Source organism: Lepisma saccharinum, unplaced genomic scaffold, assembly GCF_977018435.1.
Source record: "Lepisma saccharinum unplaced genomic scaffold, izLepSacc3.1 HAP1_SCAFFOLD_634, whole genome shotgun sequence".
In the NCBI taxonomy this organism is placed as follows: Eukaryota; Metazoa; Arthropoda; class Insecta; order Zygentoma; family Lepismatidae; genus Lepisma; species Lepisma saccharinum.
In genome coordinates this window covers 36103-64043 of record NW_028143306.1, presented here as the reverse complement: position 1 = coordinate 64043, position 27941 = coordinate 36103, and the positions used below count along the sequence as shown (strand labels likewise).

The 27941-nt window shown below is 38.9% G+C and overlaps 1 protein-coding gene across 2 annotated transcripts; it reads left to right on the top strand.

Annotated features, from left to right (window-relative positions):
* Positions 1–61: 61 nt before the first annotated feature.
* On the top strand, positions 62–27941 carry LOC145983084 (CDK2-associated and cullin domain-containing protein 1-like). 2 transcript variants are annotated; one of them, XM_083116355.1, is made up of 5 exons: positions 62–184; positions 4014–4237; positions 9544–9639; positions 19281–19383; positions 27189–27941. In XM_083116355.1, exons 1-5 carry the CDS (start codon positions 166–168, stop codon positions 27521–27523), a joined length of 777 nt encoding a protein of 258 aa, XP_082972481.1. In that variant the 5' UTR covers positions 62–165; the 3' UTR covers positions 27524–27941. The 2 variants fall into 2 exon arrangements, with proteins under 2 accessions (XP_082972481.1, XP_082972482.1); XM_083116356.1 differs by lacking the exon at positions 62–184 and adding an exon at positions 199–312.

The following is a 27941-nucleotide window of genomic DNA, read 5'->3' as shown; positions in this document are numbered from 1 at the left end:
AAACGATTTGAAACAATCCAGTCGCAAACATATGTCTATGTTCGTCCCGATTGTAATTTGTTTCCCTGGTTTCGTTTGTTATATGGGTGGATATCAAGATCTAGCAATACACCAAAGTAACGCAGTAGTGCAATTTTGACTATGTGAATAACAAAATTACATGTCATGGATACATCTGAAGGTGGTACGTAGTAAATCACTCTGAACTTGTCACACACAATTTGATGCAAACTACATTAAATTTGGTTGTAGACTTGAGAACATTATTTCATTCTACTGTCACTACCCTAATGACATATTAGGTTCAACCCGGTATTTATGAATTAGATTTATTTTCGTTATGGTATCTAGTTTATATATGAAAATTATAAATGTAGTACTTCATGCTTTCATGCTGTATGATATGTTTTCTTCAAGTGTCACGTATTATTAAGAGGTTGAGTTTCTTTGCAAGTTTCTTTAAAATCGGTACAAATGTTTGGTTAGCAACGCTGGATATGTATTTTCAAAACGAAGGTTTGTTTTGTTTTTGTGGAACATTGTTATTAAATAGCGGGATTAATTATATGTGGCGACATGATAATAATATCCTTGATATTTATTTGCCTTTGGTAACAGTATATACAGTGAGTGTAAAAAGTGTTTGGACATTGATGGTACGTAAACAAAAGATCCGCTCAGGGATGTGGGTGCAGGTAGACGAGTGGAATGAAAACCACATTATTCTACCTCATATACTTGTTTATCTGATACAACAGGAAAATACAAAATTTAAAAAATAAACCATCTATAAACAATAATAACGAAAATATCACATATTTTGAACGCAAAAAGTCTTTGGACACTTGCCATTCTTGTCCATATTTTCTGCAAAAACAAAAGCATTTAATATTTTGTTAGATTTCCTTTGGCACGGATCACTGCCCGGAGCCTGTCTGGTACAGATTTAACCAGATCTGCAATAATCTGAGGTGAAATGGCGTTCCATTCTTCCTGCAATACTAATTTTAGGTCGGATTTGCTGGATATGTTTCTTTTTCTTATCTGTTTCTCTAATACACTCCATAAATTTTCTATGGGGTTCAGATCTGGGGATTGAGGGGGTGTGAAGTTGTTTTGGGGTGTTATATAACAGCCACAATTTTGTATTAAGGGCAGCACTCATACAACCCCATACTACGAATGAACCACCACCGTGTTTGACGGTTGGGATTAAGTTTTGCGGCTCCAACTCTGTATTTCTTTGCTGCCATACCATATGCCTACCATCCGACCCAAATAAGTTGAATTTGCTTTCATCCGAAAAAATGACCTTGTTCCAGAAGTCTGCATCGTAATTGCGGTGATATAGGGCAAATTCGAGGCGCTTCTTTCTGTTTATTGCACTAACCCAAAATTTCTTCCTTGCCACGCATCCATGGTAGGCATTTCGTCGGCATACATTACGAACTGTACTGGAGGAAACTTGCTTACTTCAGTCTTGAAGGCTTGCTGCCAACGTTGGAGCACTAGTTTTGGGGTCTTTTTTGATAGTTCGCAAAAATAAACCGTTCGTCTTGCACAGAAAGCACTCTTGGTCGTCCACTCCTCGGCCTATTTTCTACTGTTTCTCTTTCGCCAAAGCGATCTATGATCACGTGCACTGTTGATTTAGGAATTCCGGACAAGCGTGATATCTCCCTTAACGATTTGCACTGGTTGTGTAGCCGGATGACTTGCCGACGTTCAGAAACTGTGAACTCTCTCCTTCCGGGACCCATGTTGCACTATCGTGTTCAATGAGGCAGAGCTACTGCCGGTACTGAGACTTGCGAACTGACAGCTGCGAGCCCAGAGGTTGAATGGTTCAGTGGTACGTATATGGCAGTCCAGGTTTATTGATCGTGTTTCACAGAGGTCCTTTTTAATGGTTTTTTACTAAGTGTCCAAATACTTTCTGTGCCCATAATTTATGGCATTTTTGTTATAATTGTTCATGGATTGTTTATGTTTTGATATTTTTACTACGTTCTTGTGCGAAGAAAGAAAGAATTTGAGGTAGAACCATTACACTTTTATTCCGCTTACCTGCCATCATCCAGAACGCCAAGATAATCCATTATTAACGTAACTACTGCAGTGTTCAAACACTTTTTACACTCACTGTAGTTTTCCGATTGAGATCTAGAATTTTGTAGATAATTTTATTATAATGGTATAAAAGCATTAATATCAATATCGGGAGATTAAACGATTCTGGCGATAGGTTGTACATTTGTATTAGTAAGATTCTGACTACTATTTCCAATAGTAGTAAGTTGTAGCCTTATTATTTAGCATAGAAGACTGTTCCTCATTTCCAAGACAATAGTATCTTTATTCTTGAAAGGGTATTAAACTTTGATAAATATATATTTGCATCCTCTAGAGGTGCTAATTGAAGCATGCCTCTTGTAATTCTTATAATTATGTTATTCTTCATCATATTAAGTATTAAAAATTTGCAAGCTGACAGGGGAATCATCCTGACAATTACCACCCTGACTTTTAGTAAGTTAGGTAGGTAGCCATTGAATTGATTTTATGTCATTGTTCCAGTTTTTACCTAGCTTTGCCATATCATCGAGGTGGAATTTCTTAGTCAATGTAATGCTTCAGATTTCGTATATATTGATGTATCAGTTGTAAATGAAACCTCATTGTGCAAGTTTCTGAGAACACCAAATGTTGCATGTTCGGTATATCGGAGACACATTTCTTCATTTTTACACAAGAAACTACTTACGGAAATGAGTTTCTGCAAGCTTTCCAACGTTCGCCAAGGTATTTTCTTTCATCATGGAATATATTTGACCAGGAAATCATGTATTTTTCAAGAGAAATAACTCACTGACGCACAATTGCCAGTGCTTTTGCTACGTGAACTGCATGCTGCATACGTTTGATGATGTATACCCCTGTCAGTGTTTCCAACCCCTATTTTTCACTATGCTTGCCTAACCAAACCTAACCTAACCGTACCGAAATTGGTTCATGGGGCTATTCGTCAGCTACTGTGCATAATGCTTTGTGGGGCTATCCGTGAATGGTGCGTGGGGCTATCCATCAGCTACCCATGCATAATGTAAAATTTTCACACGTGACGAACACAATAGTAGGTATTTTTCGGTGAAGAAGGTTGGGAACACTGCATACCCACAACGTGAGTCAAAATGTGTCCGCCATAACATGTGTTATGGAAGCGAAGAAAGGAATTTAAAAAAAACACTCTGTTGTGAAAAATTGTGTTTGTTTTCGTGTAAAAAGCATAATGGCACCTTGAACTATGTTCCGCAATACACAATTGGTAAGTACGAACCATGCGAAACACAAAATATCCGATTTTAATGTGTCTCCGATATACCGAACTTTTACCGCATGTTCCTCTACCAAACATAAATATCTTTTTATTTTTTTTTAATGTTTGTGAATGTAAGGATTACTTGGTTTCTCTCCAAAACTGATGACAAACTGGATTGAGATGAATGCTCAAACAAATGTTTATGTACAATTTGTAGCAATGGATTTTAGTTTGTGTTTATGTTGTTTTCTCTATATTTAGCCTAATTATGACAATGAGGAGGATTGATGAAATTAATGAAGGGATAAATACGAAAACATCTATGCTGGGGTTGGTACTCAAACACAAAACTTCAGTGACAAGATTGTGAATCAACCACTCATTGTGCTTTGACCCCAGCAAATATTTATTTATGTCTTGTGTGTTAAACAAGACTGAATTGAATTTTGTTGTGGAGACAGTGCAGTACAGCAGAACACCTCTAGTTTCAGTGATTATGGTATTGACATCATTAACACATTTATTTGCTGTTACAGTTATACAAATGAATTTGCAGATTACCTTACACCTTAAATGAGCTTTCGTTCACGTTTTTAGATTGTAGCAGTAGCATTACTCCTGTAATTTATTTGCTAAATTTATGACCTTTTTGTGTGAACCAAGAAAGTAATGGGTCTACACTTATCATTTACAGCTCCCTTAGGGCTAGACAAATACTACGTAGGGTATTGGATACCACTTTCAAAAGCTGTTGACCAGTTGCTACAATGCAGCACTCAACCATCTGCAAGGGTCTCGTTCGAACAAATGTACAGTACGGTTTACAAATGCGTGTGCGACGGCTATGCGGAGAAACTCCACAGTGATCTCTTATCACATTGTAGAAAATTCCTTGAATCAGTACATACACAGCTGGAGGTGAGTAATTTATTATTATTTTCTCATGCATAATAATATCCAAACAAGCCTAAGTTGTTAAGAGGTAAAGATAATAAACATGTAACTTCTGTTTGTTATTGTATCGCAATATTTCAATCCTCTTGTGTGGATCTTTGGGTAGCTAAAGATATAGGAGCTCATGCTGAATACATCCTGCTTTGGTGTGATGAGGTAACTTTCAGATTTGCATAAACTTTTTATTAGATTTCTGCTCCCGAAAGTGTCAGGGTGTCAATTCAGTGGGAATTCGTGGAACTATGCAGAAGTTATTGGTGCCATGAATTATGTGTAAATTCTATGTGGATTCAGTTTAAGTTTCAAGCTAATGTTTGTGCATTTAAAGGTATCTATATTTTCTTTATCATGTAACAGTAGCAGTTTACCAGCAAATGCAATACAATTTACAGAGGAATATTTTTTCTCTGCTAAATTACATGTCACAAAACTATCCTTTCTACTACACCACACCTCAGGCATGGTACCTTATAAAGGCCGTATGTTTACAAACTGACCCCCTCCCCTTTTTTTAGTCATAGATTTTGATAACATAACCCTTTCTTGAATGCCATTTAAGACAAATCATCTACAATCTTTAAATGTTTCCTTATCCGATTTATCTTTCAAAATGTGGTCATTTTCATATTTTTATCATTGTTACAAGGTAACCAAAAAAGTTCTTGCCATTCTAGAGCAGTGATAAATAAAGAGCAATACAGTTGACGGTACGTACCTTTACGTTTCGAAGTAATCTCCATCATCATCCAACACCTTTTGCCAACGTTCCTTAAGCTGCACAATACCCTGGTGATAAAATTCAGCGGGCTTGGATACAAAGAAGTCCGTGAGTGCGTTCCGCAGGTCTCCCTCGTTTGCGAAGGATCTCCCACGGAGGGAATGAAACAAGTGGTAATCTGTTGGTGCAAGGTTCGGTGAATATGGTGGATGGCACAGTGTCTCCCAGTCAAGTTGCTGAAGGGTCTCCCGGGTCCTCTTTGCCACATGTGGCTTGGCATTGTCGTGCAGGAACAGCACACCCTTGCGATTCACCAATGCCGGCTTCTTCTGCCGCAATGCACGGTGCACCCTTTGCAACTGCTGAGAGTAGAGGTCAGCAGTGATGATCGGACCAGGTGGAAGGAGCCGACAATTCCACCATACAGATAGCATAACCTTTCATGGGTGCAGAGGTGGTCTTAAGGAGTGAGGAACAGGGTCACGTGGTGACAACCAATGTCCGGTATGCTTGGGAGTGTCATAGAGGACCCACTTTTTGTCACCAGTGAGCAAGCGATCAAATATAGGTATGTTCAGGTGCCGAGTGAGCAAGGACAAACAGGCTGTCACTCGTTGTTCCTTGTTGGCTGCCGACAATGTGTGGGGTACCCACTTGCTGAACTTGTATGACTTCCCTATCCCATGCAGGTGCAGTCTGACTGTTTCAGCGGAAACATGGAACCTTTCTGCAAGTTCATCACACGTTAGACCACTGTCCTCCTCGATGGCTGCTTTCAGGGCCTCGTCATCCAACACACGTGGACGTCCACTGTGAGGTTCATCCGAAAGGCTCACATCTCCCGAGCGGAATTTCTGGAACCAATGCCTGGCAGTGCGTTCATTCAATTCATTCTCCCCAAATGCCTGGCATATGCAGCGACTTGATGCGGCAGCTGACAGGCCCACTTTAAAGTCATACAACAAACACACCTGAACAAGCTGCTTTGATACCTCCATTTCTCTTCGACACTGGACGAGCTATGACTGCTGTGTGTGCGCAACGTGCCTGTATTACTGACAGTCGATGGTCAGACTAACTCCCGATCGCTTGGCAGGCACGTGCGTCATTTCGTTTCCTCTCTGAGCGCATGATTAATAGGACGTCAAAAACGGCAAGAACTTTTTTGGTTACCTTGTATATGCCTACTTTTTTTACAGTATTTTTTTTTTGTGTCTATCCTATACAGAGTATAAAGGTGCAATACACCATTTGCAATGAAATTATGTCATTATGCTGGGGACATGAAAAAAGTAGATATTGTAATAAAGTTGTGGTACTGGCTCAGCTGCTGGTTTTCAGCTCACACGATACTTGTTACCGTACTTGTCATTATACTTTTGTTCTCATAAGACATTGCGTAGAGCAGAAAAGATTAAAAGATGGATGAGCTGTTTGAAGAACATTGTAGGAGAATAGCTAGTGGTGTTATTAAAAATTAAAAGAAAAGAAAAGTATGGACTAGAGATTGGCTCAATGCTTACTGACCAAGTTTTTTTAATGAACTCGGGTATGCATATTCATAAACAAGATTCGCGAGATTCATTCATAAAAAAAAAAATTGTTCAACTAAATATGTCAAACCATTTAATACACTTGTAATAATAAAGATTTTCATTACTGGCTAATCACATTTGTTGCATACAAATCTCATCGCTTTGGATAAAGTCTTAAATATTAACGAACACGAATACACATCATCTCTGTTACTTTTTCTTTTATTCAGAATCAAGCAAAAACAACCAACACTTGGAAGCCACAGACAAAAACTTTCCCTTTCCCAAACTCACAGATTACACTAGTCAACAAAAGTTTACTTTTTTTTCTGTATCTTTGATGAATGCAGCTAATCTTTATGTTTTTGAGGGTGCTGACCATGAAAATGATCATGAAAATGCAAGTTTAGCTCTAATTTTTTTTTTGTTATTTCAACTTTTCAGAATTGCCCTTAAAAGCATATGCATGTATTTACCTTGTTGTTCTCCCTCGGTGAAAGGCCACTGAAGGCGCAATCGCTTTGCCTGCCGTTTGTATTCTGTTGCTGGTGATTCTCCAGCACTAATCGGATAACATTGATTCACTCCACTTTCCCTGGTACCTTTCTGTACCCTTCTTCCATGTCCGAAATTTCTTGGTTGAAGCATTCCCCATATTTGTCGCTAACAGCACCAGTTTTCGGGGAAGAAGTCCAAGTGAGAATGTAAGAAGTGTAACTTTAAGGACATGTTACACCCCAGTCTATCGTAGCACTGCAGAAGATTTTCCACAAAATCCTTCTAGTTTTCTGCCTTTTTACCTCCAAGGAAGTTGGTGGATACTTGAACAAAGGAATCCCAGGCTAACTTCTCATCACCTGCGAGAATATTATTGAAATGTTTATCCTTGAACAGTTTGCGTATCTGCTGACCAACGAAAAACCCCTCCTTTATTTTGACTTCACTGAGACGTGGAAATGTCTTATGCAAATACAAAAATGCTTCCCCAGTCTCATCCATGTCCTTTACAAAGTTTTTCATAAGACCCAGTTTTACATGAAGAGCAGGGAGTATGACTTTGCTGGATTCTACAAGTGCTTTGTTAATAACATTATCTATTCCAGGTTGAAGTTATTCACACATAGGCCGATCTTTCTGTTTGTAGTGACATGCCTTGGCACGGCTATCCCACATACACAAGAAGCAACAGAGTTTGGTGTAATCCTGTTGCAGACCAAGTAATATGGCAATGACTTTGAGATCACCGGAAATATGGCACTTAAACTTGTCATAGTTTACTCTGCATAACAGTTGCTTCATGTTGTGATACGTTTCCTTCATGTAAGCTGCGTAACCAATTGGAACTGATGGAAACAAGTTGTCATTATGCAGAAGGACAGCGTTTAGACTTAACTTTGATGAATCTATGAACAATGTCCAATCTTTGTAGTCAATTTTCAGAGCTGCCATAAGATCCTCTATATTACTGCAAAATAACAAGTTATTTTCACTTTTGAAAAATGGAAGGAATGGAGTATGGCGGTCACGGAACGCAGTCACATTTACCATCTGGTCAAGACAATTCCACTGCTGCAGTCTAGATGCCAACAGTTCTGCTTTACATTTAGGCACTTGTAGATCTCTTACCAGATTATTCACCTCACACTGTGTGATTTTATGTTGCTGTGTAGACTCCTTGTTACACTGGAAATCAGCATCTTTCGATGTACTCTGTTTTGAAGGTGATGGAGTAGCACTAGATCCACTACCGCTCTCATCACTTACTGTATAAGACTGAGGTGGGATCGGAACAGGCAGTCCGACTCCATGAGGCACTGGTCGCATAGCCAATGATATGTTAGGATATGTCAAGGCTGACTTTTTCTTCTTTGAAATACCGTGTGTTAATGGAGTTGTCATACAAAAATAACAATCATTTACATGGTTTGATGGTTCTCTCCAGTTCATGGGGATAGCAAAGCCCATTGATGATCTTTTATGATTCAGGCAGGAACGAAGACTTGAGGTACAAGATATGCAACACAGATTAGGGGCCCAGGGCTTGTCCTGGTTTCAGATTTCGCAACCAAAGTACATTAATCATTGACGTTATTGGTCGCTTTTGTGATTTCAAAGTTACCTGTCTACAAATGTACCAAAAATTGTCAGCAGAGTTTACGCATTTGCGAGGCATTTTGAATCACATGAATTAAATTGAACTGAAGCACTATTACAGCACTGTTGTAACACGTCTTTAACCGCACACGCAAAGAACACAGCCGCTACCGACAGGAACTGCGTCTCAATGTGTCAACCACCACACGCCGCCCTTCCCTTCCCCTGCTCTGTTGCTACCTACCCAGACTAAAAATAGACTACAATCAACAACAATACACCCAGCATGATTTCTGAAGGGAATAATATCACTCTGTTTACCATCCGCAGGATTTTGAAGGCAATATTGGGAAGGTAAAAAAGGAATGTTTATCATTAACTGATACACCCCCTCCCCTCATATCTCTGAAACTAGAACTAATCGGAGATTTTCATGGTCATTTTCGTGACCAGCACCCTCGAAAACATAAAGATTAGCTGCTTTCGTTCAAGATACATTTTCACTGTTGAATAGTGTTATCTTCATATTGCCAAACTTTCGCTCTGATTGGCTGTTCTACAGAATCTAGCAGAGAAAGCCAGTTGCAATTAGAACATGGCCTAATCATCAAAACCAGTCAAGCAGGCAGCCCTGATTTCCAACCAGATAGCCAGTCCAGCACGAACTAGGGCATTCTACTGGAAATTTAGTTCCGTGTGATTCGGCCTTCAAGCTTGGCACCCAGGACCAGCAACATGTTCCTGATGTCACTTGTGTTACTTTTGTGGCAATAAATGTATACATTCCCAGTTGTCTGTTAAGCATGCAAAATTAATTTAGAGTAAATAATAGCAATAGATTAATAGGTTAAAATAGGTGTGAAGTTATTGTCTTTTTATCTTTATATTATTGTCAGCACTGCCATTGTTATTTACTATTCCAGAGCATTGATCCTTCCCAATTAGTACCAGCATTTCATGACATACTTGCACAATATCTTCCAGCAGTGCAGCAGGTCACACCTATATTTGGATACATGGTAATTGCTTGTCTGATTAGTGCATATTGAACTACAAAAATATTCATAACATTTGCCTGTAGGTAGTAATATGTATTGTGCTTCTTGTTACTGTGGATTATGTAGTATATTCAGTGTAAGCAGAGTATATTACTAATAATATGAATAGGGTGACCAACTCTCCCATATTTCCCATGATCTCTCGTATTAGAAGGGTTGTTAAGGGTCTAGGAATTTTAAATAAATTCAATTCTGGTCCAGGAATTGGTATGGGTTCTGGACTGTAAAGAACTTTTTCATCTGTAAAGTATTTCAATTCGGTCCAGGAACGTTTTTTCCGGCTAAATTTAAATACGGTCCAGGAAACTTTTCTTCTACTTGAATTTAAATACAGTCTGGGAACCATTTTTTTATGGGATGAATATAAATACGGTCCAGAAACCTTTTTTCTGGCTCAATTTAAATACAGTCCAGGAACCTTTTCTTCCAGCTGAATTTAAATATGGTCCAGGAACCTATTTTTTATGGGATGAATTTAAATACGGTCCAGGAACCTTTTCTTCCAGCTGAATTTAAATACGGTCCAGGAACCTATTTTTTATGGGATGAATTTAAATACGGTCCAGCAACCTTTTTTTCTGGCTCAATTTAAATACGGTCCAGGAAACTTTTCTTCCAGCTGAATTTAAATACGGTCCAGGAACCTATTTTTTATGGGATGAATTTAAATACGGTCCAGGAACCTTTTTTTCAGGCTGAATTTAAATACGGTCCAGGAACCTTTTTTCCTGATCAATTTAAATGCGATCCAGGAACCTTTTTTCAGTGAAACAATATGCAACTTTTACCAAATTTAAATTGTGCTAGAAAAAGATTCGGTCCTGCAGCGTGCGTAACCCAATATAACCCATTAGAATTTATGGGTTCCTGGACCTTTAACAACCCTGTGTATTAGCACTAATTTTTTTTGTATCCTCCCGGCTCCCATATTGACATTCTATTTCTCTCGTATTTTTAATTAACAACGAAGATCGTAAAATTTCAATTCATTTCAAGTTCAGCTAGCCATACAAAACTTCAAGTCTACTGCAAGATCTTTGCATGTTTAACCTTTGGCAGGTGGAAGTGATGTAATATCTTGCAGTAGTTGATTGATGCTTAGTTCCTCAACAGCAGTGGACATATGGCTTAGGACTAAGAAACATGCAAATTTGTAAATTTTTATTCTCTATTGTGATCTGTATATAAGATCTAAATTAATTCTTTTGTTTAATATTATCCATTCCATAAAGATTTGCTTTAGTGATGCTGTGCCACTAAAAATACATAAAATTTGTCACAACTAAATCTCCTGTAAATTCAATGCCGAAAGTTGGAAATCTCCCTTAAATACATGACCGGAAGTTGGTCACCCTAGATATGAAGTGCAAAGAAGGAAAGCAACAAGTCGATTGTCATGAATGATATGAGGCACATCCAGAAAGTAGTACCCGTTTGGTAATAATAATAGTAATAAAAAGAATCAAAGGAGTTAGTTTATATATTTATTTATTTATTTATTTATTTATTTCGTCTTCTTTTACATGGCGAAGTTAAGGCTGTGGAGCCTTTTCTCCCACTTGACCATGTTTACAAAAAAAAAAATTGAATATGAAATAATTAACATATTGAAAAAAAGGAAGAAAAAAAAATATATAAAAAATTACAGAGAAATAAAAAAAATACAAAGAGAAATTACATATAAGAAAGGTAATCTAACCTATAGATACGGACACACTCACACATACATATTTTTGCACTTACACACGTACAAGCAAATACATAACACAACACTTACTTAAGCACAGTCCAATATTACACATACTTAAAACACAGTCCAAAACGGTATACTTTGACGATAATTCATCTTAACTATTACTCTAATTCATTTTAGTGCCTTACGTCCTTCTATCATTCTCTGCACCCGCCATATTAATAGGGAAATCAAACATTTAATTTTCATTGTATAATATGTGTAACTTTAACAATTTTTTGAACGTCACAATTAAGGAAGAGACGTGAATTTCAGGTGGCAACTTGTTCCAAAGGCCTGCTGAGGTAACAGTAATAGAATTTGCATAAAAGTTGGATTTGTGGAGTGGAATGGACAGCAGAGACCTTTCGCGCGATCTGGTGTTGTGGCTGTGAAAGTCGGAAAGATGTTGGAATCGGTTATAGAGATATTGCGGGTCTTTTATTTGGAGGATTTTGTACAGTAAAGTTAACTTATGAAAATTACGTTTATCGCTTAATTTAAGCCACTCGGCCTTTGCAAAGTACGATGTCAAATGGTCTGAATATTTTAGATCGAAAACGAAACGAATGCAGGCATTTTGAATTCGCTGCAGTCGTTTAGCTTGCTCATGATTGACATCCAAGAAAGCAATGTCGCAATAGTCAACAATGGGAAATACAAGAGACTGGACCAGTTTAATTTTTAAGCGTTCAGGGAGGAAGTTTTTGAGCCGATAGAGTGAATGCAATGCACCGAAAGCTCTTCTAGATACAGAGTTAACTTGCTCTGCCCAGGTGAGATGTTGGTTGAGTATCACACCCAGATTCTTAACAGTAGTGGAGAAGGGCAGATGAATATCATTTACGTTGAGTCTAGGGAGGCTAGATTTATCTATTTTGCTCAAAATTCTAGGGGAACCTACAAGAATACACTGGGTTTTAGTCGGGTTTAGATGTAAGCCATGGTGTGCAGACCAAGTACTTATTTGTTTAAGGTCATTGTTCACAATTTCTATTGCATGCAGTATTTCTTGCAGGGGGAAAGAGAAATATAACTGAAAATCGTCGGCATAGATATGGTATTTACAGCAGTTAAGCACCGTCGGGAGGTCGTTTATATACATAGCAAATAAGAGGGGGCCGAGTACAGTGCCTTGAGGGACACCACATGGAATGTTTTTCCACGACGATTTTCCATATAGGTCAACGACACATTGTCGACGTTCTTGTAGATAGGAGCAGAACCAATTAACCGCGGAGTCGGAAAAATTGAAAATCGATGATAATTTAGCGAGTAGAATTTCATGATCAATTGTCTGAAAAGCTTTTGTAAAGTCTAGAAGTACCAGAATCGTAAGTTGTTTATTGTCCATGGCTAGCCTCATGTCATCGGTTACATTGACAAGAGCCGTGCAAGTGCTGTGGTTACTTCGAAAGCCAGACTGAAGAGGATCTATTAAATTATTTCGCGTTAGAAAGTCCCGGGTTTGATCGCTAACGAGATGCTCTAGGGCTTTAGACAAGGCTGGGAGGATGCTGATTGGTCGGTAATCGTTGACGTTTATTATGTTGTTTGTTTTAGATATAGGGCGTACCAGGGCGAGTTTCCAAGACGAGGGAAATGCGCCGGTAATTAAAGAAAAATTAAAAATATGAGTGATAGGAGCAAGTACGTGGTAGAGAATTTTTTTAATCATGAGGATAGAAATTTCATCTACTCCTACGGCCGATGACTTTATCTTCTGTAACGATTTTCTGACCTGTTCCGGCGAAAAATAAGAAAAACAAAATTTTGGAGCAGTTGTGGAGCGTGTTTCAATGTTACGAATCGTTTCGTGTTTCACATTATCATCGACGATCGGAAGATCACAAAAGTGATCGTTCAATACTTCCGGTGGAAATTTATTCACGGATTCGTGGTTTCTCCGTTTCCCAACTCCCAGTATTTTCAATTTTTTCCAGAGGACGTCAGGTTTGCTTTCGTATGTTAGTAGTTCAGACGCGAATCGACGCTTTGATTTTCGTACTTCCTGGGTGCAACGGTTCCTCAGAATTCTGTAATTTTCAAAGATGGATGTGTTATAATCACCGACCTTGATCGCCTTCCTATATTTGGTGTGCGCTTTGTCACGCATCGCCATAAGCCGGTGCAACTCGTCCGTCAGCCAGGGAGCAGGGGGACGCGAAACACGCTTCTTCCTGACTGGAGCATGTTTATTGTACAATTGGAGGATAAAGGTATTTAACAATAAGACTTGCTCATCCACTGTAGGTTACGTACTGATTAAATGCCATGGTACAAGGGCAGCGTCTTCATTTAGGCGGGCTTCGTTAATGTTTTTGAAGTCTCTATATGAAACTTGTTTTGCTTTGTATTTAGGAATGCGAAGATAATAGGACACGTAAATTAAATCGTGGTAGGAAATTCCAGGCACTGGTATTTGGCCATGGCACGTTACACGATTTTCGTCAGAAACCAAGATGACGTCAAGCCACGAGTCGGAAGTGGCTGTGTGGTGGGTTGGATTTAAATGGCAAATGGAAAGATTTAAAGCAGAGAACGTATCACGGAATTCTATAACCTTTTCTTTTTTGCTACATAGGTCGGTATTCATATCTCCCAGAACGATCGTGTGTGAATATTTTGGTAGAAAGTTTGCAACGTCGTTCTCGAAGTTATCAAGGCGAGTGCAAGGTGGACGATAGACTACCGCCAGGAGGAGTTTTTGTTGACAGATACTGATTTCGAGGATTATATATTCCGATGAACCTTCATAGGCATCGGGCGACTTTGAGAGAATTTTGGCAGGGACTTCCTCGCGCAAATAAATTGCCACTCCCCCTCCCCTCTTTCCGATTCTGTCTTTCCTAAATAAACTAAATCCCGGAAGATGCACCAGATCGTCCGAAAGACCCTCCTTCAACCATGTTTCCGAGACCAGTAAGGCATGTACTTCTTTGTTTATTTGAATTATATTTTCTACTTCTAGGAAATGAGCGAGAATACTTTGCGCGTTGATATGAATTGCGTTAAAGCTGCCGGGTGTAAGATTCAGCTGCGGCCCAGAATATGGATAAACCGTTTCCGTTTGTAGCGCTGCAGTTGAGTAGGAAAGGCCATTGTTGCTGTTTGTTGGAGAGGTACAAATGTTGCAAAGTTGGTTGAAAAAGTTTGACGTCGGCGTTGCCGAATTTACAGTACACAAATCGTCTCTATCAGCCATAATATTGCTTACGGTTTTTAGAAGTGCTGACAAATGGATGGAAAGCACTCATTTTAAACGAGATTACATATATAATTAGTTTAAAAAAGATTTGACTTACCATAAAAGTAGCGGTGATGAAAGGCAGGTGCAGTGAACACAGAAATAACACACTTCCATTAGATTTAAATTTAAAGACACTCAAATGGACGGAACGTATGCACAAGGAAGAAAAATTGATACGCAAAGAAAAAATAGTTTCACACGCTTGTACACAATAAAAACACATAACACACAACACACACACAATTGCATTATTTAAACATGCACTCATGAATCCTTATTGCAAATTTACTTTTCATCCCGCATTTATTTCATGTTGTCAAGTGCCGCTAGTGTTGTGACGGATACTTTTCGGCCAGTCGGTAAGAGGATGATAATTCTTCCATCTTGGGTCCACACGTTCCGTTGGCCGTGGCGGTCTTTTGCCCTCCGCAACACATCTTGTCGCACGGACGTCAGGGATTCGGTAATGAGCAGCTTCGTCCCTTTCAGAGATTTCTTCCGCCTCCAAACTTCGTCCCTGGTGCGGTAGCTGGTCAGACGAAATATGATAGGCCTCCTTCCTTCACGGACGGCATCGGCGGCGGTTCTTCTTTGAGGGCCAAGGCGGTGAGATCTTTCGATGTGCTCCAGAGTGACGTGTTGTAGGTTTAGATTCCGGTGGAGAACGTCAAGTACCAGGGAGTCTGTATTTTCGTTTGATCTTTCAGGAATTCCATGCAGGAGGAGGCAGTTTCTCCGAGAGTACATTTCAAGGTCGTCGATTCTGATGGCATTTTCTGCCGTTTCCTTCCTTAAAATCTGCAGGTCGGACCTCACAACTTTGAATGTGTCTTCAACCTCCTCCTTGAATTTCTTGAAGGAAGCGCAGAGATCTTGCAACGGTGTAACGGCGCTGCTGTCCACGCTGTTAGGGGCTGGCTGCTGCTCGACGATCTCTTGCAGGTGGCTCTCGAAGTCCCGTAGCCTCGACTCCACACCGTCTACCCGAGTTGAAACTGTATTGATAGATGGCTTCGACATTGTAATCTTTGATTATTCAATTCCTGGTATCACAACACTTCACGACGCTTATGCAAATAGTTGCAAGTTGCCGGCAGGTGGAATATATAAAGTTCTAGATATAAATATCTCAATGAGCCAGGCTAAATTCGGGAGAAATTGTGGAGCTCCAACTACGCGTAGACCATACGGTCCGCCATCTTGCCTCACATATTTTTACTCTGAAAGTATGTACCTTGAGCTATTGTTCTACATAGACACATGTGGCATGGAGGCACTATCGTACTGGAAGATAAGTTTTTGTATCCCCTCATCATATGCTTCAGCCGCCAAACCATCAACAGTGAGACCAACATCTGAGATGAGGAATGCCCTGGGCAGCCATTTGTCATTGCAGATGAATTGCTCCGTAACGTGGATCGAGTCATGCAGTGTAATCGGCATGTCACCATGGATGAACTCCATGTGTGTCGCGATCCATGGTGCATGACATCATTAGAGTCATATCAACTTCTGAAAGGTGAGTGCCAGTGAGGAAAGCACTTTGATTACAATGAAGAGCTCCAGCATACGGTAACTGCATTTCTCGATGTACTGGCATCAGTAGAAGTGTGTGGCATGGTTGTACAAAAACTTGTCTCCTGGTGCAATAAGTGCCTCAATGGCATGGGTGCCCATGTAGAAAAATAACTCAAGGTGTGTACTTTCTGATTAAAAAGGTTTTGTTCAACTTTCTTGTTATTACCAAATGTTTTGTTATTACGAGGTTTATTTTTTAATTAGGGGTTGTTTTGAAATAAATCAAAAACATGCAAAGGAATAAATTTAATTACCTCTGTGGCTGTTCATATGTACATTCAGCTACTTCTCAACGTAGTTCCCATAGTTGTTGAGACACTTGTCGTAGCGGTAGATGAGCTTTTGTAGACCCTCATCAAAGAAATCTGCTGCCAGGTCAGACAGCCAATCCGTCATGATCTGTTTTATCATGAGTGCTGTTGAATCGCTTCCCAGCGAGGAAAGTCTTCAAGTGGAGGAATAGGTGATAATCGCTGGGGGCCAGATCCAGACTGTACGGAGGGTGGTCCATCCGCTCCCAACCAAATTAGTCTATGAGCAACTGTGTGGCAGCTGCAGTGTGTGGCCGGGCAGCAACATGATACCGAAAGACAGCATTCCTCGTTGTTTATTCTGTATTGCTTGGCAAAGTTTCTTGAGAGTGTTGCAATACACGGCAGCACTAACTGTTTGTCCATTTGACAGAAACTCAATCAAAAGCACCCCGAACCTGTCCCAGAAGACTGTGAGCATGTGTTTCTTGGTGGATGTTGCTTGCTTGAACTTCACCTTTGTGAGGATGATGTGTGGTGCCATTCCTTGGATTGTTGTTTTGTTTTGGGGGTGTAGAGGGACACAAATGACTCGTCCCCATTGACGATATGGCTCAACAGTTCGTCACCTCTTTCACATTTTTCGCAGTTAAAAACCTGATCACTGATCGTATCTCACAGTCGGCGGGATTTTCAATCACCTGCACCACTTCCATTGTCCACTACAACCACACCAAGCGTTTCACAACGTGCAAATGGCATCTGTTTACATGCAAGGCATGTCGGTAACTAACGCACATGCGCAAAACGCCAAGCACGTAGTGTTGCCAACGTTAGCGCAAAACAGCCCCTAATTAAAAAATAAACCTCGTGCTTTCTGGATGTGCCTTGTATTTCTAGAGAGGAGAGCTGGCCTTTGTGGCAGGGTTGTTAACGTAGGGTTGCCAGACACCTCGATGTTTAGCGATAGAATTAACTGTCTCAAAACATGCCTTCTGAATATCTGTATGCCCCAATTTTTGATTTTCCTTTCAAATTAGATGTTTTCCATTCTTTTCTTTTTGACCGTGTGAATCAAAGTTTACAACTCTACTCCATAGATGGAACTACAACAGTGATAGAGCTCTCGATCATATTTTCTTCCAGATCTATAACAAAGTAAGCTAGTGTTTATTGTTGTCTAAGAAGGTTGGGAGGGGTGACATTGAGTTAAAAGCCAATCAACTGCTGGTTGCTGTGGTGTGTTGTGGATGTGATATTATTACCATAGTCAAAGATCGACTACTTGTTGATAGGGACAACATTCAAAATGATGAAGAAGGAAAGAAATACTAAAATAATATCCTTGCTTTTTTTGGTCTCTGACAGATGTCCAGGTTTTTAATTTTCAGAACCTAGCGATCGTAGGTTAGTGCAGTGCTTCAGAGCTTAGGTTCAAATCCTGAATAAAGCTCGGATGTGTCATTACATTTGTCACATCATCTATTCCATATATGCATCCTCATTGGTGATGTTAACCTGTGGTGAACTTCATGGATGTTGGGTTCAAACCCGATGTGTAGTCACGGACACTTCTGTGTTGTAGCGATCCCATTGTAAGTCAATGAGATCTTTACAACCCAGAAGTGTCTATGACTGTACATCAAATCAGAGCAAGATTATTGGATGCAGGGGACAAGAATTTTGTCCTACAGTCACTTAACTACTTCCTATAGACCTCTATTAACCTCAGTGTTGCACTTCGAAAGGTTAAAAACATGCAGATTAATAATAAAGCTCTCAAAGTTAATTGTGGAGATTGCACTTGTATGTGTTCTGAATATACAGTAAAACCTCGTTAATCTGGACTAATGGATGGATAAGTTGACCGGTTTAACGAAAGTCCAGATTAACCGAAATAAAGTGCATTAAAACTCCGTTTATTATGGTGTATTTAAAGGGCCTAGGCCTAAATACACTATACAGTACAGTAAAATGTAAAACAATATGTACATGTCTATATTCTATTGGGACAGTTTGGAATGTATTTCCTTGCATTCTGTTCTTTTCTTCTTTTGCCTGTCCGGATTAAGCAAATTCCAGCTTATCGGGGTCCGGATTAATGAGGATTTACTGTAGTTAAAAACAATGCATATTTATTTTTCAATAAAAGTACCAATATTTGTATGTGTGTGAAACTTTATGCATATCTCTGTATTGCTACTAGTATTGTTCTGTGGTCATATTTATTATATGCAAAAGGGGCAAAATGATGGATAAAGTTGGCAGCAAAATTATTCATAAAATATGCTGATATACCAAAAACTTCAATCAGGCAAAGTACTCATTATTTTCTTGTTTTTCTCTTATCTTACCACAATTTAATTTTTCTTCCCCCATTCCCCTTTCAATTGCTAAGGGGTAAAAGATATATGGCAAATGTTGTGAGTATTTTTGTTAGTCAGAGTATAATGATGATATGTATTCTAATAGTTAATGCTCTTTGTAACAATTTTTTTCTATTTCATGCTACAGAAAATGTAGTAGTAGTATTTTGATTTGTTTATGCTAATTTTGTGTAAGATATGTTTGTTCAAATGTTATTTTCCGTTTGTGTTGCTGTGATTATTGTTAACACTGTAGAGATAAATTAGTAAAATTGTGTTAATTCATTTATGTGTAACTTTTTAGAAAGTTTGTATTTCATACTTCAAATTTGACAAATTAAAGATACAAAGCTAGTATCTTAATATTATTTTATATTTATCTGTTAGATGTAACTGAGTTATGGTTTAATGTGGTGTCTTTACAGAACAAATTCTATGTAGAAATGAACTTGCAGACCTCATTACAGACTGAACTCTTCCAGATTTTCTGCGATGTTGTAGCAGAACCACGCTTGCCAACAATTATGGGTAAGTTTCAGCTGTTGTTATCAGACCTGTTTTTGTTTCAAACTGGTGGTCACAATCCTAAGTTGGCGTCATGGGGTACAAGCAGTGATGTTATGGACAAAGTGGACTATGCAATGCACATAGACAACGGAATCAAATAAGTGTCTGACGTACACAGCGGAGTGGTTAGTACAGCACACTATAATGCCAAAGGTCCTGGGTTCAAATCCTGGCCTTGGCATGGATGTGCTCTGTGAGTGTCTGTTTATAAATTTCATCATATCATCATTCATCATCTTCTTTGCTATTAGCCAAAAGTGGCCGAAAAGTGAAATAAAATAAACCAAATCAATTATAATCAATTTCCAGAAATTGGCATCGTTAATTTCTAATTACAAAAATATCAGAATGACTTATTTTTATTGTTAATAAATTCAGTTAGTTATTATTCAAAGAAAATAACAAAGTGAAAAATGTATTTAATCCAAAAAAAATAATGAGGGCGAAATACAGAAACCAGTTTGTTTTCATATTCTACTACTTAAATCAAAGAACATTTTCACAGTTATTTTCCTGTAGTTTACGGTTATTACAAGCATAAGAAAACAGTTTTTCGTTGTGACGTTTCAGGAGAACACATGCTCTCTTCATCAGACATTTATTTTCATTTTGACTAAAGATACAGTTATAACAATGGTTAGCAATTTTTTAAACAAAAAGAATCAGTTATATAATGGATGTTGTCAATGTTACATTGTTGTAATATAGCAACTTAACTGAAATGAAGCAGTCTGTTTTATTTTTATTTCGGATAAAAAAAATTTGATCACATTATGTTTTTATTTAAAATTATGAATCCCAAATATCATCAGGTAATTCAAATTCATCATTGTTTTCACAAAGTCTCTTGATGTTTTCTGTTACATTAAATTTTAAAGATGGTGGCTTACTCCATTTGTGAAAAAGAAAACTCCATACTGGATCTATGTTACATTTTCATTATTTAATTTATTCCAGTGTTCTTCTGCAATGAATGTAAACTGCAGGAAAATAATTCTACAATGCAAGCAATGCGTACATACAAGAAAAACTAGTTTCACAGTTTTCAAAATTCCAAGACAGAGTTTTATGTGAGGCCACACAACATAACCACTGTGACTAAAAGCTTTATCTTGAACGAGATGTGTAAAAGTTAATAATAGAAAATTGAATAACTATGCATTTCAGTACACTATTGGCGAGCCCAACTTAAGAGTTCAGTATGGGGCTTATGGTGACAGCATTGCCGGATGGTGCGCAGCAGAAGACTGTTCCTTCATGCATTGAATGTCTGCTGTAGTTCATGCCGAAACAAAAAGTTAGTGGTCCATGCATGCTTGTGCCCAAGGGGGGGGGAGGCATGCGGGCCATGCCATTCCCTCGAACAATGAATTGTTATGTGGAACTATGATAAACACTGAAGATTTTTCTGATTTTACTCTTGCATAAATAAATGGGTTGTTTGTGGGGACAGGCAGACTCCAGAAGGCTGCAGTCTGCAATATTTGATAATTTTAGTTTTATAACCATTGATGGAAGGCAACTAGACAACCCAATTTAGCCGGGACAATCCAGTCTTTTTATTTTAATCCATGCTCAGACTTTTTCGAACTGCAGTCGTGATGCGAAAATGCAACCCCCCTTTTTTTTGTTAACTTACAAACAAGTTCTTCATTGCAAGAATCATTGCTAATACATATCATTTAATTTATAAGTATATTATTTTCTAAACATATAATTTCTGTTCAGTGGTATGTACTGGAAAAGGAGTATTAAAGGAAATTTTAAAATATCGCTAATTTGCAGAATACAGTTTCCTTTTTCTTGGTAGACAAGGATTAACATTAAGTAGCCATAGTGCGGGGACAACTGCCCCCCAGACCCCCTTTTAATCGTAGCCAATGTGCACAATAAAAGTAAAACAAGATAAATATATGTATGAAATATAATTGATTTATATTAATAGAAAGCAAACTTAAACCTATGTAAAACCATTTCAACTACATTTTGCAATCTGACATTTTAAGCAGTTGGTAAAGAAATCAGTTTGCTAATTTTTAACTTTTTACATATTTGAAATACACTGCTGTTTGTGAAAATTGCAACACCAAGAAGAAAACGTATGATTGAAATGAACTTTATACCACAGATTTGGTACATGCCAATACACAAATGATTAGAGTTACAGACCTGTATATGATCTCTGACCTTGAGAATTCAGTATGGTGTGAAGCCCCCATGTGCTGCAAACAGAGCCTCTACACGTCGTGGCATGGAATCAAGGAGAGCCTGGATATGTTCCTGGGGAATCTCTTTCCACGCGGTTTGTATGCGAGTCCACAAAGCATCAACAGTGGTTGCTGGAAGACCATGATGAACAAGTTGCCGATCAACCATATCCCGGACATGATCGATGGGTGACATGTCAGGCGAACGTGCAGGCCAGTGAAGCAGTGGTAACTGTCGTGCTTCGAAGACGGCTTGCACATTCCTCACCACATGTGGCCGGGCATTGAGCTGCTGAAATATGGCATGTGGAGTTGCCTGAAGGAGGGCCAGTGCCTCGGGCTACAAAACCTCCCTAACGTAGCGGTTGCTGTTTAGATTGCCTTCAATGCGTAGGAGGGGAGATGGCATGTTGTGTCCAATGGCACCCCAAATCATCACACTTGGCGTTTGTCCGCTATGCCGCTCAACAATGCAGGTTGCCAGATTGCGTTCACCACGGTAGCGTCTAACACCTATGCGGCCATCACTGTAGGACAAGTTTAAGCGGGACTCGTCCGAAAACACTACATTTTGCTACTTAGCTTGCCAGCGACGGCATTCACGTGCCCATTGCAGCCTGAGGCGTTTGTGGTTTCTGAACAATGGAAGCCGACGCAATGGCATGCGTGTCACCAGCCCAACCCGCAGCAGACATCGTTGTACCGTCCACGCAGACAGGTCCACAACCGTTGCACTGCTCTAGCGTCGAGCCAATACTGTGGACGAAGCCGTACCGTGAGTTACAGCCATGCGGGCAAGATGGCGGTCATCCCGTGCTGTGGTCACATTGCGTGGTCCAGTACCTGCTCGTCGCTGTGCACGACCCTCTTCTATCCACTGGCTCCACACACGCATCACTGTCGTAGCAGCATGCCCTGTACGAGCCGAAATGTCACGGTATGACAAACCCGCTTCCCAGAGACCGCTCATTCTGCCCCATTCGAACACACTCACATGCTGATATTGCACCCTTTGACGTCGACGAGGTATACCAGCACTTGCTTTCACGTTTCCACTTCGTTTGACGGCTCTTCACTGACTGAGCTTGGCGTAACACTGACCCTTCCGGTTACACAAGAGAGGGCGCTGCTGGGCCTACATGCACGCCATCTCTCTGCAATACTAATCACTTATTGCTGGTACACTGTTCTACACATCCTCCGAGTTTGGATTAATTTGGGCCATTATTTCTGGGTGTTGCAATTTTCACAAACAGCAGTGTATATAAAAGTAAATGAGTTCCCTTATATATAAATATGTATATTTAGTAATTTACTTTTATATGTTACATAAAAAATAAGTATATTGTAATAATTAAGATATCTATGTATGTTATATATACATATGTATATGGGGGTGTGCGTGTGTGTATGTAAATTAAAATCTTCCTCCCTCACCCACCCTAAAAAAAATCCTGGGTACGGGTCTGTGTCCACGGTTACTGTATAATACAAGAGCTCCTCGAGCTGCTTTGCTGTGAATATTGTAAATAGTTTTATATGAAATTCCAGTCGCTTCAGCGGTTACATTCACAATCCAACTAACACTTTTGCCAGGATTTTTCTGCTTTAAATATTCAAAAATATTTATGACAATTTGTCTCTCTTTACTTTTAAGACACTGGCCACGTTTTTGCTTAATAACACTACCACTGTCTATTTTTCAGTTGTACAATAATTATAGTGGCCGCGGTGGCTCAGTCGGTAACACGTCTGACTACCATGCTAAAGGTCCTGGGTTCGATCCCCCTGGTTCAAATCTGGGAATTTTTCTAACGTTGAAGTGGCCCCGGTGCCCACCCAGCGTCGAATGACGGGTGCCTGGGGGAAACCCTGGGGAGTAAAGGCAGTCAGGGGCATGATGCTGATCACATCACCCCCACTCACGACCGGATCAAGAAAGTATGGGGCGTTACCCCCATACCCCCTATATGATTAACTGCTTGAAGAACTACTCAAAACAAGAAAGCACGCACACAATAAACCACTTGACCCCACTGGATGGGAAGTCTGTTGACAAACTTTTGCCTGGACATTCCCCACCCCCTTACCTCTTCCCAACACGTGTTTGCAGCGAGTTGCAACAGACAAAAGGTTGATATTTTTAGCTCCCCAAATCACGGTAAAAGCAAGAAAGGAAAACGTCTTTTTTAGATGGTCTGAATTGTAAAAGTTTTGATTGTAGACAATCAAAACTTTACATTCCTTATTGCTTATTATTTTTTTATTTTTTTTACTTCGAATGTTAATGACTTTCGTACCTGACAGAAACACTTTTATTTTGGGGGTGGAGGTGGCAACAAAAGTACAAGCCCATACTGAACTCTTAAGTTGGGCTCCCCCATAACTGTATGAAATGTTAACAAATACCTTTGCTGGCTATTCATTCGCTCATTTGATGGATCAAGTAGAAAGGATACAATAATAATAATTTTCAATAAAATTATTTTCTTTTTATGACTTTATAATAGTTATTTTGTAATTATAATCATAAGCATGATGATAATAATTATTGCTATTGTTATTTTTACTATAAAAATTTATCAATTTGCAAAAATTTCTGCCGACACGCATGATGGTGGCTAATTTAGGTTTAATAGCAGAAATGTAGAAATATAATATAATTACCCTGCATATCAATTGTTGAAGAAGCGTAAGTAGATCTTTACAATCCCAAACAATTTTCTACTGTCAAATGCAATAGAAGAAGCATTCTTGTGTCGATTGAAAAATATACATAATTTGTCTCCTAACGCATGTGTTATTTGTCTAAAGTAAGTTTTCAGCTGTATATAAATGATCAGAGTTCTAATTTTTTAATGCTAATATAATATACATTATTATTATTATTATTATTAATCACAATAATGTAATAATGATGAAAATCATAGTGATAAAATAATAATTTTGTTTAACTCAAGGATGTTTTGTTTTCTATATTGGTATTTGCTTTTCCCCTCCAGAAATCCATAGTCTGTGCCTATGATTATCCCCCCCCCCAATAATGAATGTTTTCAATTGTTCCACCAACCTGTCTATTAAAGGAATAATTCCACTATATTACTTTTATGAACCAAGAAGTTATATATATAACAAATAATTGACCCTTGAAAGTATGCCATATATTTTTTTTTCTAATCTGAGAAGTAGCTCTTATCGGTTGTACAATACAGTCAAGTTCAAAGCTAAAAGGTGTGCCAGTTAATAATTCTTAATTTCGTCGCTGGAAGGGAAGCAAGGGTTGGTGCACAGTCTCAAGTGTTATGTCAATGTGTTGCCAGGACAGTACCTGTCAAAATGCCGTGGATATGCAACCGAGTGCAAGTGATTGTGATATTGGGTTTGTGTGGGAAACATGTTGACCTTCAAACCAAATAAGGAGCATGTCCGGCACATCCTGCTTTTCTTATTCAGTCAAAAGAAAAATGCGAGTGAAAACCATCGTATCCTTGTGGAAACGTACGGTGACAATGTCCTAACGCAAGACTCGTGTATGCGTTGGTTTCGACGATTCAAAAGTGGTGATTTCGACTTGAAAGACAAAGATCGCCCGGGCCAGCCAAAAAAATTCCAAGATGCCGAATTGCAAGCACTGTTGGACGAAGACGATACGCAAATTCAACAAAAACTGGCAGAGAAGTTAAATGTTGGTCGCCAAACCATATCTGATCGTCTTCATGCCATGGGAAAGATCCAGAAGGCAGGAAAATGGGTCCGACATCATCTGAACAACAGACAAATGGAAAAGCGAAAAACTGTGTGTGAAGTGTTGCTTTCTCGGCATGAAAGAAAATCTTTGTTGTATCGGATAGTGACTGGGGACAAAAAATGGATCTACATCGAGAACCCAAAATGCAAAAAGTCATGGGTTGACCCAGGACAACCTTCAACATCAACCGCAAAACTGAATCGCTTCGGAAGGAAGACAATGCTGTGCATTTGGTGGGATCGGAAGGGTGTGGTGTACCATGAGCTTCTGAAACCAGGTGAAACAGTGAACAGTGTTCGCTACCGTCAACAACTCATCAATTTGAACCATGCATTGATCACGACAATGCCTCATCACACACAGCGAAAGGCATCAGTGACACCATTTCTGCACTTGGCTGGGAATTCTTGCCCCACCCGTCATACTCACCAGACTTAGCCCCTTCGGACTACCACTTGTTTTCATCGATGTCTCACTCACTTTCCCAGCAACACTTCAAACAATTACGAAGATGTCGAACAATGGCTTGCTGACTGGATCACCTCAAAATGTGAACAATTTTTCTGGAAGGGCATCCACAATTTGACGGACAAATGGGCACAATGTATAGCTAGCGATGGCGCATACTTTGAATAAAGCATTTGTTACCTTTCTCCCCAGATACACTTGTTTTCTTTCGGATCAATTAAGAATTATTAACTGTCACACCTGGTATATGCACGCCAAATTATGTCACCATATTCAGTTCATTTTGAGCAGTGTGAGGTTCATCAATTGATAGAAAACCCTTCATCTAAAAAACAAAAAGAGGATTTCTTCTCTAAAGCCATTGGTAGAAAACAACTTTAACTGTGTCATGTATCTGCAATCATGCAGATATGTTGAAAATCACTTCTTTTTTTTTTAAAGTGCGCTACTAGAAAAATATTATTTTTCTGTAGTTTACAGTTGACTGTTAGAAAACAGTTGACTGTTTCGTTATGCTTGTAATAACCGTAAACTACAGGAAAATAATTCTACAATGCAAGCAATTCGTACATACAAGAAAAACTAGTAGAAAAAAGATACTAGGAACTTACGTTTCACAGGAAAACTTTTTTTTTCTAATCTCTTTGATTCATTTCGGGGATAATTCCACAGTAACTTTAGGAGAGAAATATGTAATAAAAATATTAACTTCATCTCTCTATATTATGGACTGTTCACACAATTTTTTTTAAATGTGTGTACACATTTGAAAAGCAGGAGTTTTTAGCTTTTATACATACACTTTTTTTAAAAAACACATTTGATACAAAATATCTTGGAGAAATTATGTAAAAAAAGTAAAGTGTTCTCTGTGCTTTGCACCATGCCATGAAGACGTGTAGGGGCTGTGGAGTTGGGCCCCCACATTTTCTTGATCACAGCCTAAAGTAGGGGTGATGTGATCTGCGCCATGCTCCTGGATGCCTTTACCCCCCACAGTTTACGATGTTGGGTGGGTCCCGGAGCCACTTGAACAGGTGGAAAAAATCCTGGGGATCAAACCGGGTCTCTCAGCATGGTAGTCAGATGCCTTATTGGCTGAGTTACCGTGGCTCACATATGTACATATTATAATCACATGCTCATTGGACACAGCTGTTCCATCCGACCTGTCAAGATTAAGTTAACATGTGTAACAAAAGTGGGTAGCTGAGTGACAAGTCCAATATGGCTTATCACTAGAAAATTTAGTTCTGAGATAATTTAGTTTAATTTAAAAACCTACTTGTGCTTGTTTTAATTTTTTCTGTAAATATTTATACATGCTAATGTTTCAATTACAGGTATGATTGAAGAATGTCTTTCAAAACCCTTCACAATCCCACCAGCAATACTTTCGTCTCTCTTCAAAAATCTCTACATCCTGAACTGTAATTATAGTCAGAGATATTCCCATATATTTTCTCGCTATGTGCCAAATGTTCTTCCTCCAATGAAAGAAACAGAGTTACCTTCGTACATAGAAGAAACGAGACAGCTGCAGGAACAGCTGAGACAAGAGGGCTTCGTGTCTGGGAACCAGAATCTTAAGCGTCGAGGCGACGATGAGAATTACGGACCACAGTACGGAATGGCGGTTCAGTCGGAAACAACCGCTATCCATGGAGGAATATCCTGAGTTGTCAAGACTCCGTGTGACAAGACTATGCACATAGTGTGTTTCTTTCCATTTTATGCACAAGATGTAGTGCTTTCAAGCCAGTCATTTTATTTTAAATCGTGTTTGTTTGATTCGTGCTTCACATCTTTCAAGAACAAGTAAGTAATCATTTTGATGCTTGTGCTAAATTTGTTTAAAATTAAATGTGTCCAGCTATCTTTCTGCAACTGCCTTTAATTTTAAGAAATTTAATGTCAATTGATCGTGCTGTCTTCAAATACATTAATGGCTGAAGTTGGAATTGGAGGATGGCTCACTGTATTAGTACTATTAAATCAATCTGTATATATAGAGAAACCATTTTTGTATATATATATTACTGTAAGAAATATCGTATATATACATGCTGCAACATGTAAATTGTTGTAAAATAAAA

What these genes read in the sequence shown, in the direction of transcription:
- LOC145983084 (XM_083116355.1), top strand. An exon ending in CACCTATATTTGGATACATG is followed by an intron (nt 9,640 to 19,280) that starts GTAATTGCTTGT and finishes GTGTCTTTACAG; the next exon opens with AACAAATTCTATGTAGAAAT. An exon ending in ACGCTTGCCAACAATTATGG is followed by an intron (nt 19,384 to 27,188) that starts GTAAGTTTCAGC and finishes TTTCAATTACAG; the next exon opens with GTATGATTGAAGAATGTCTT.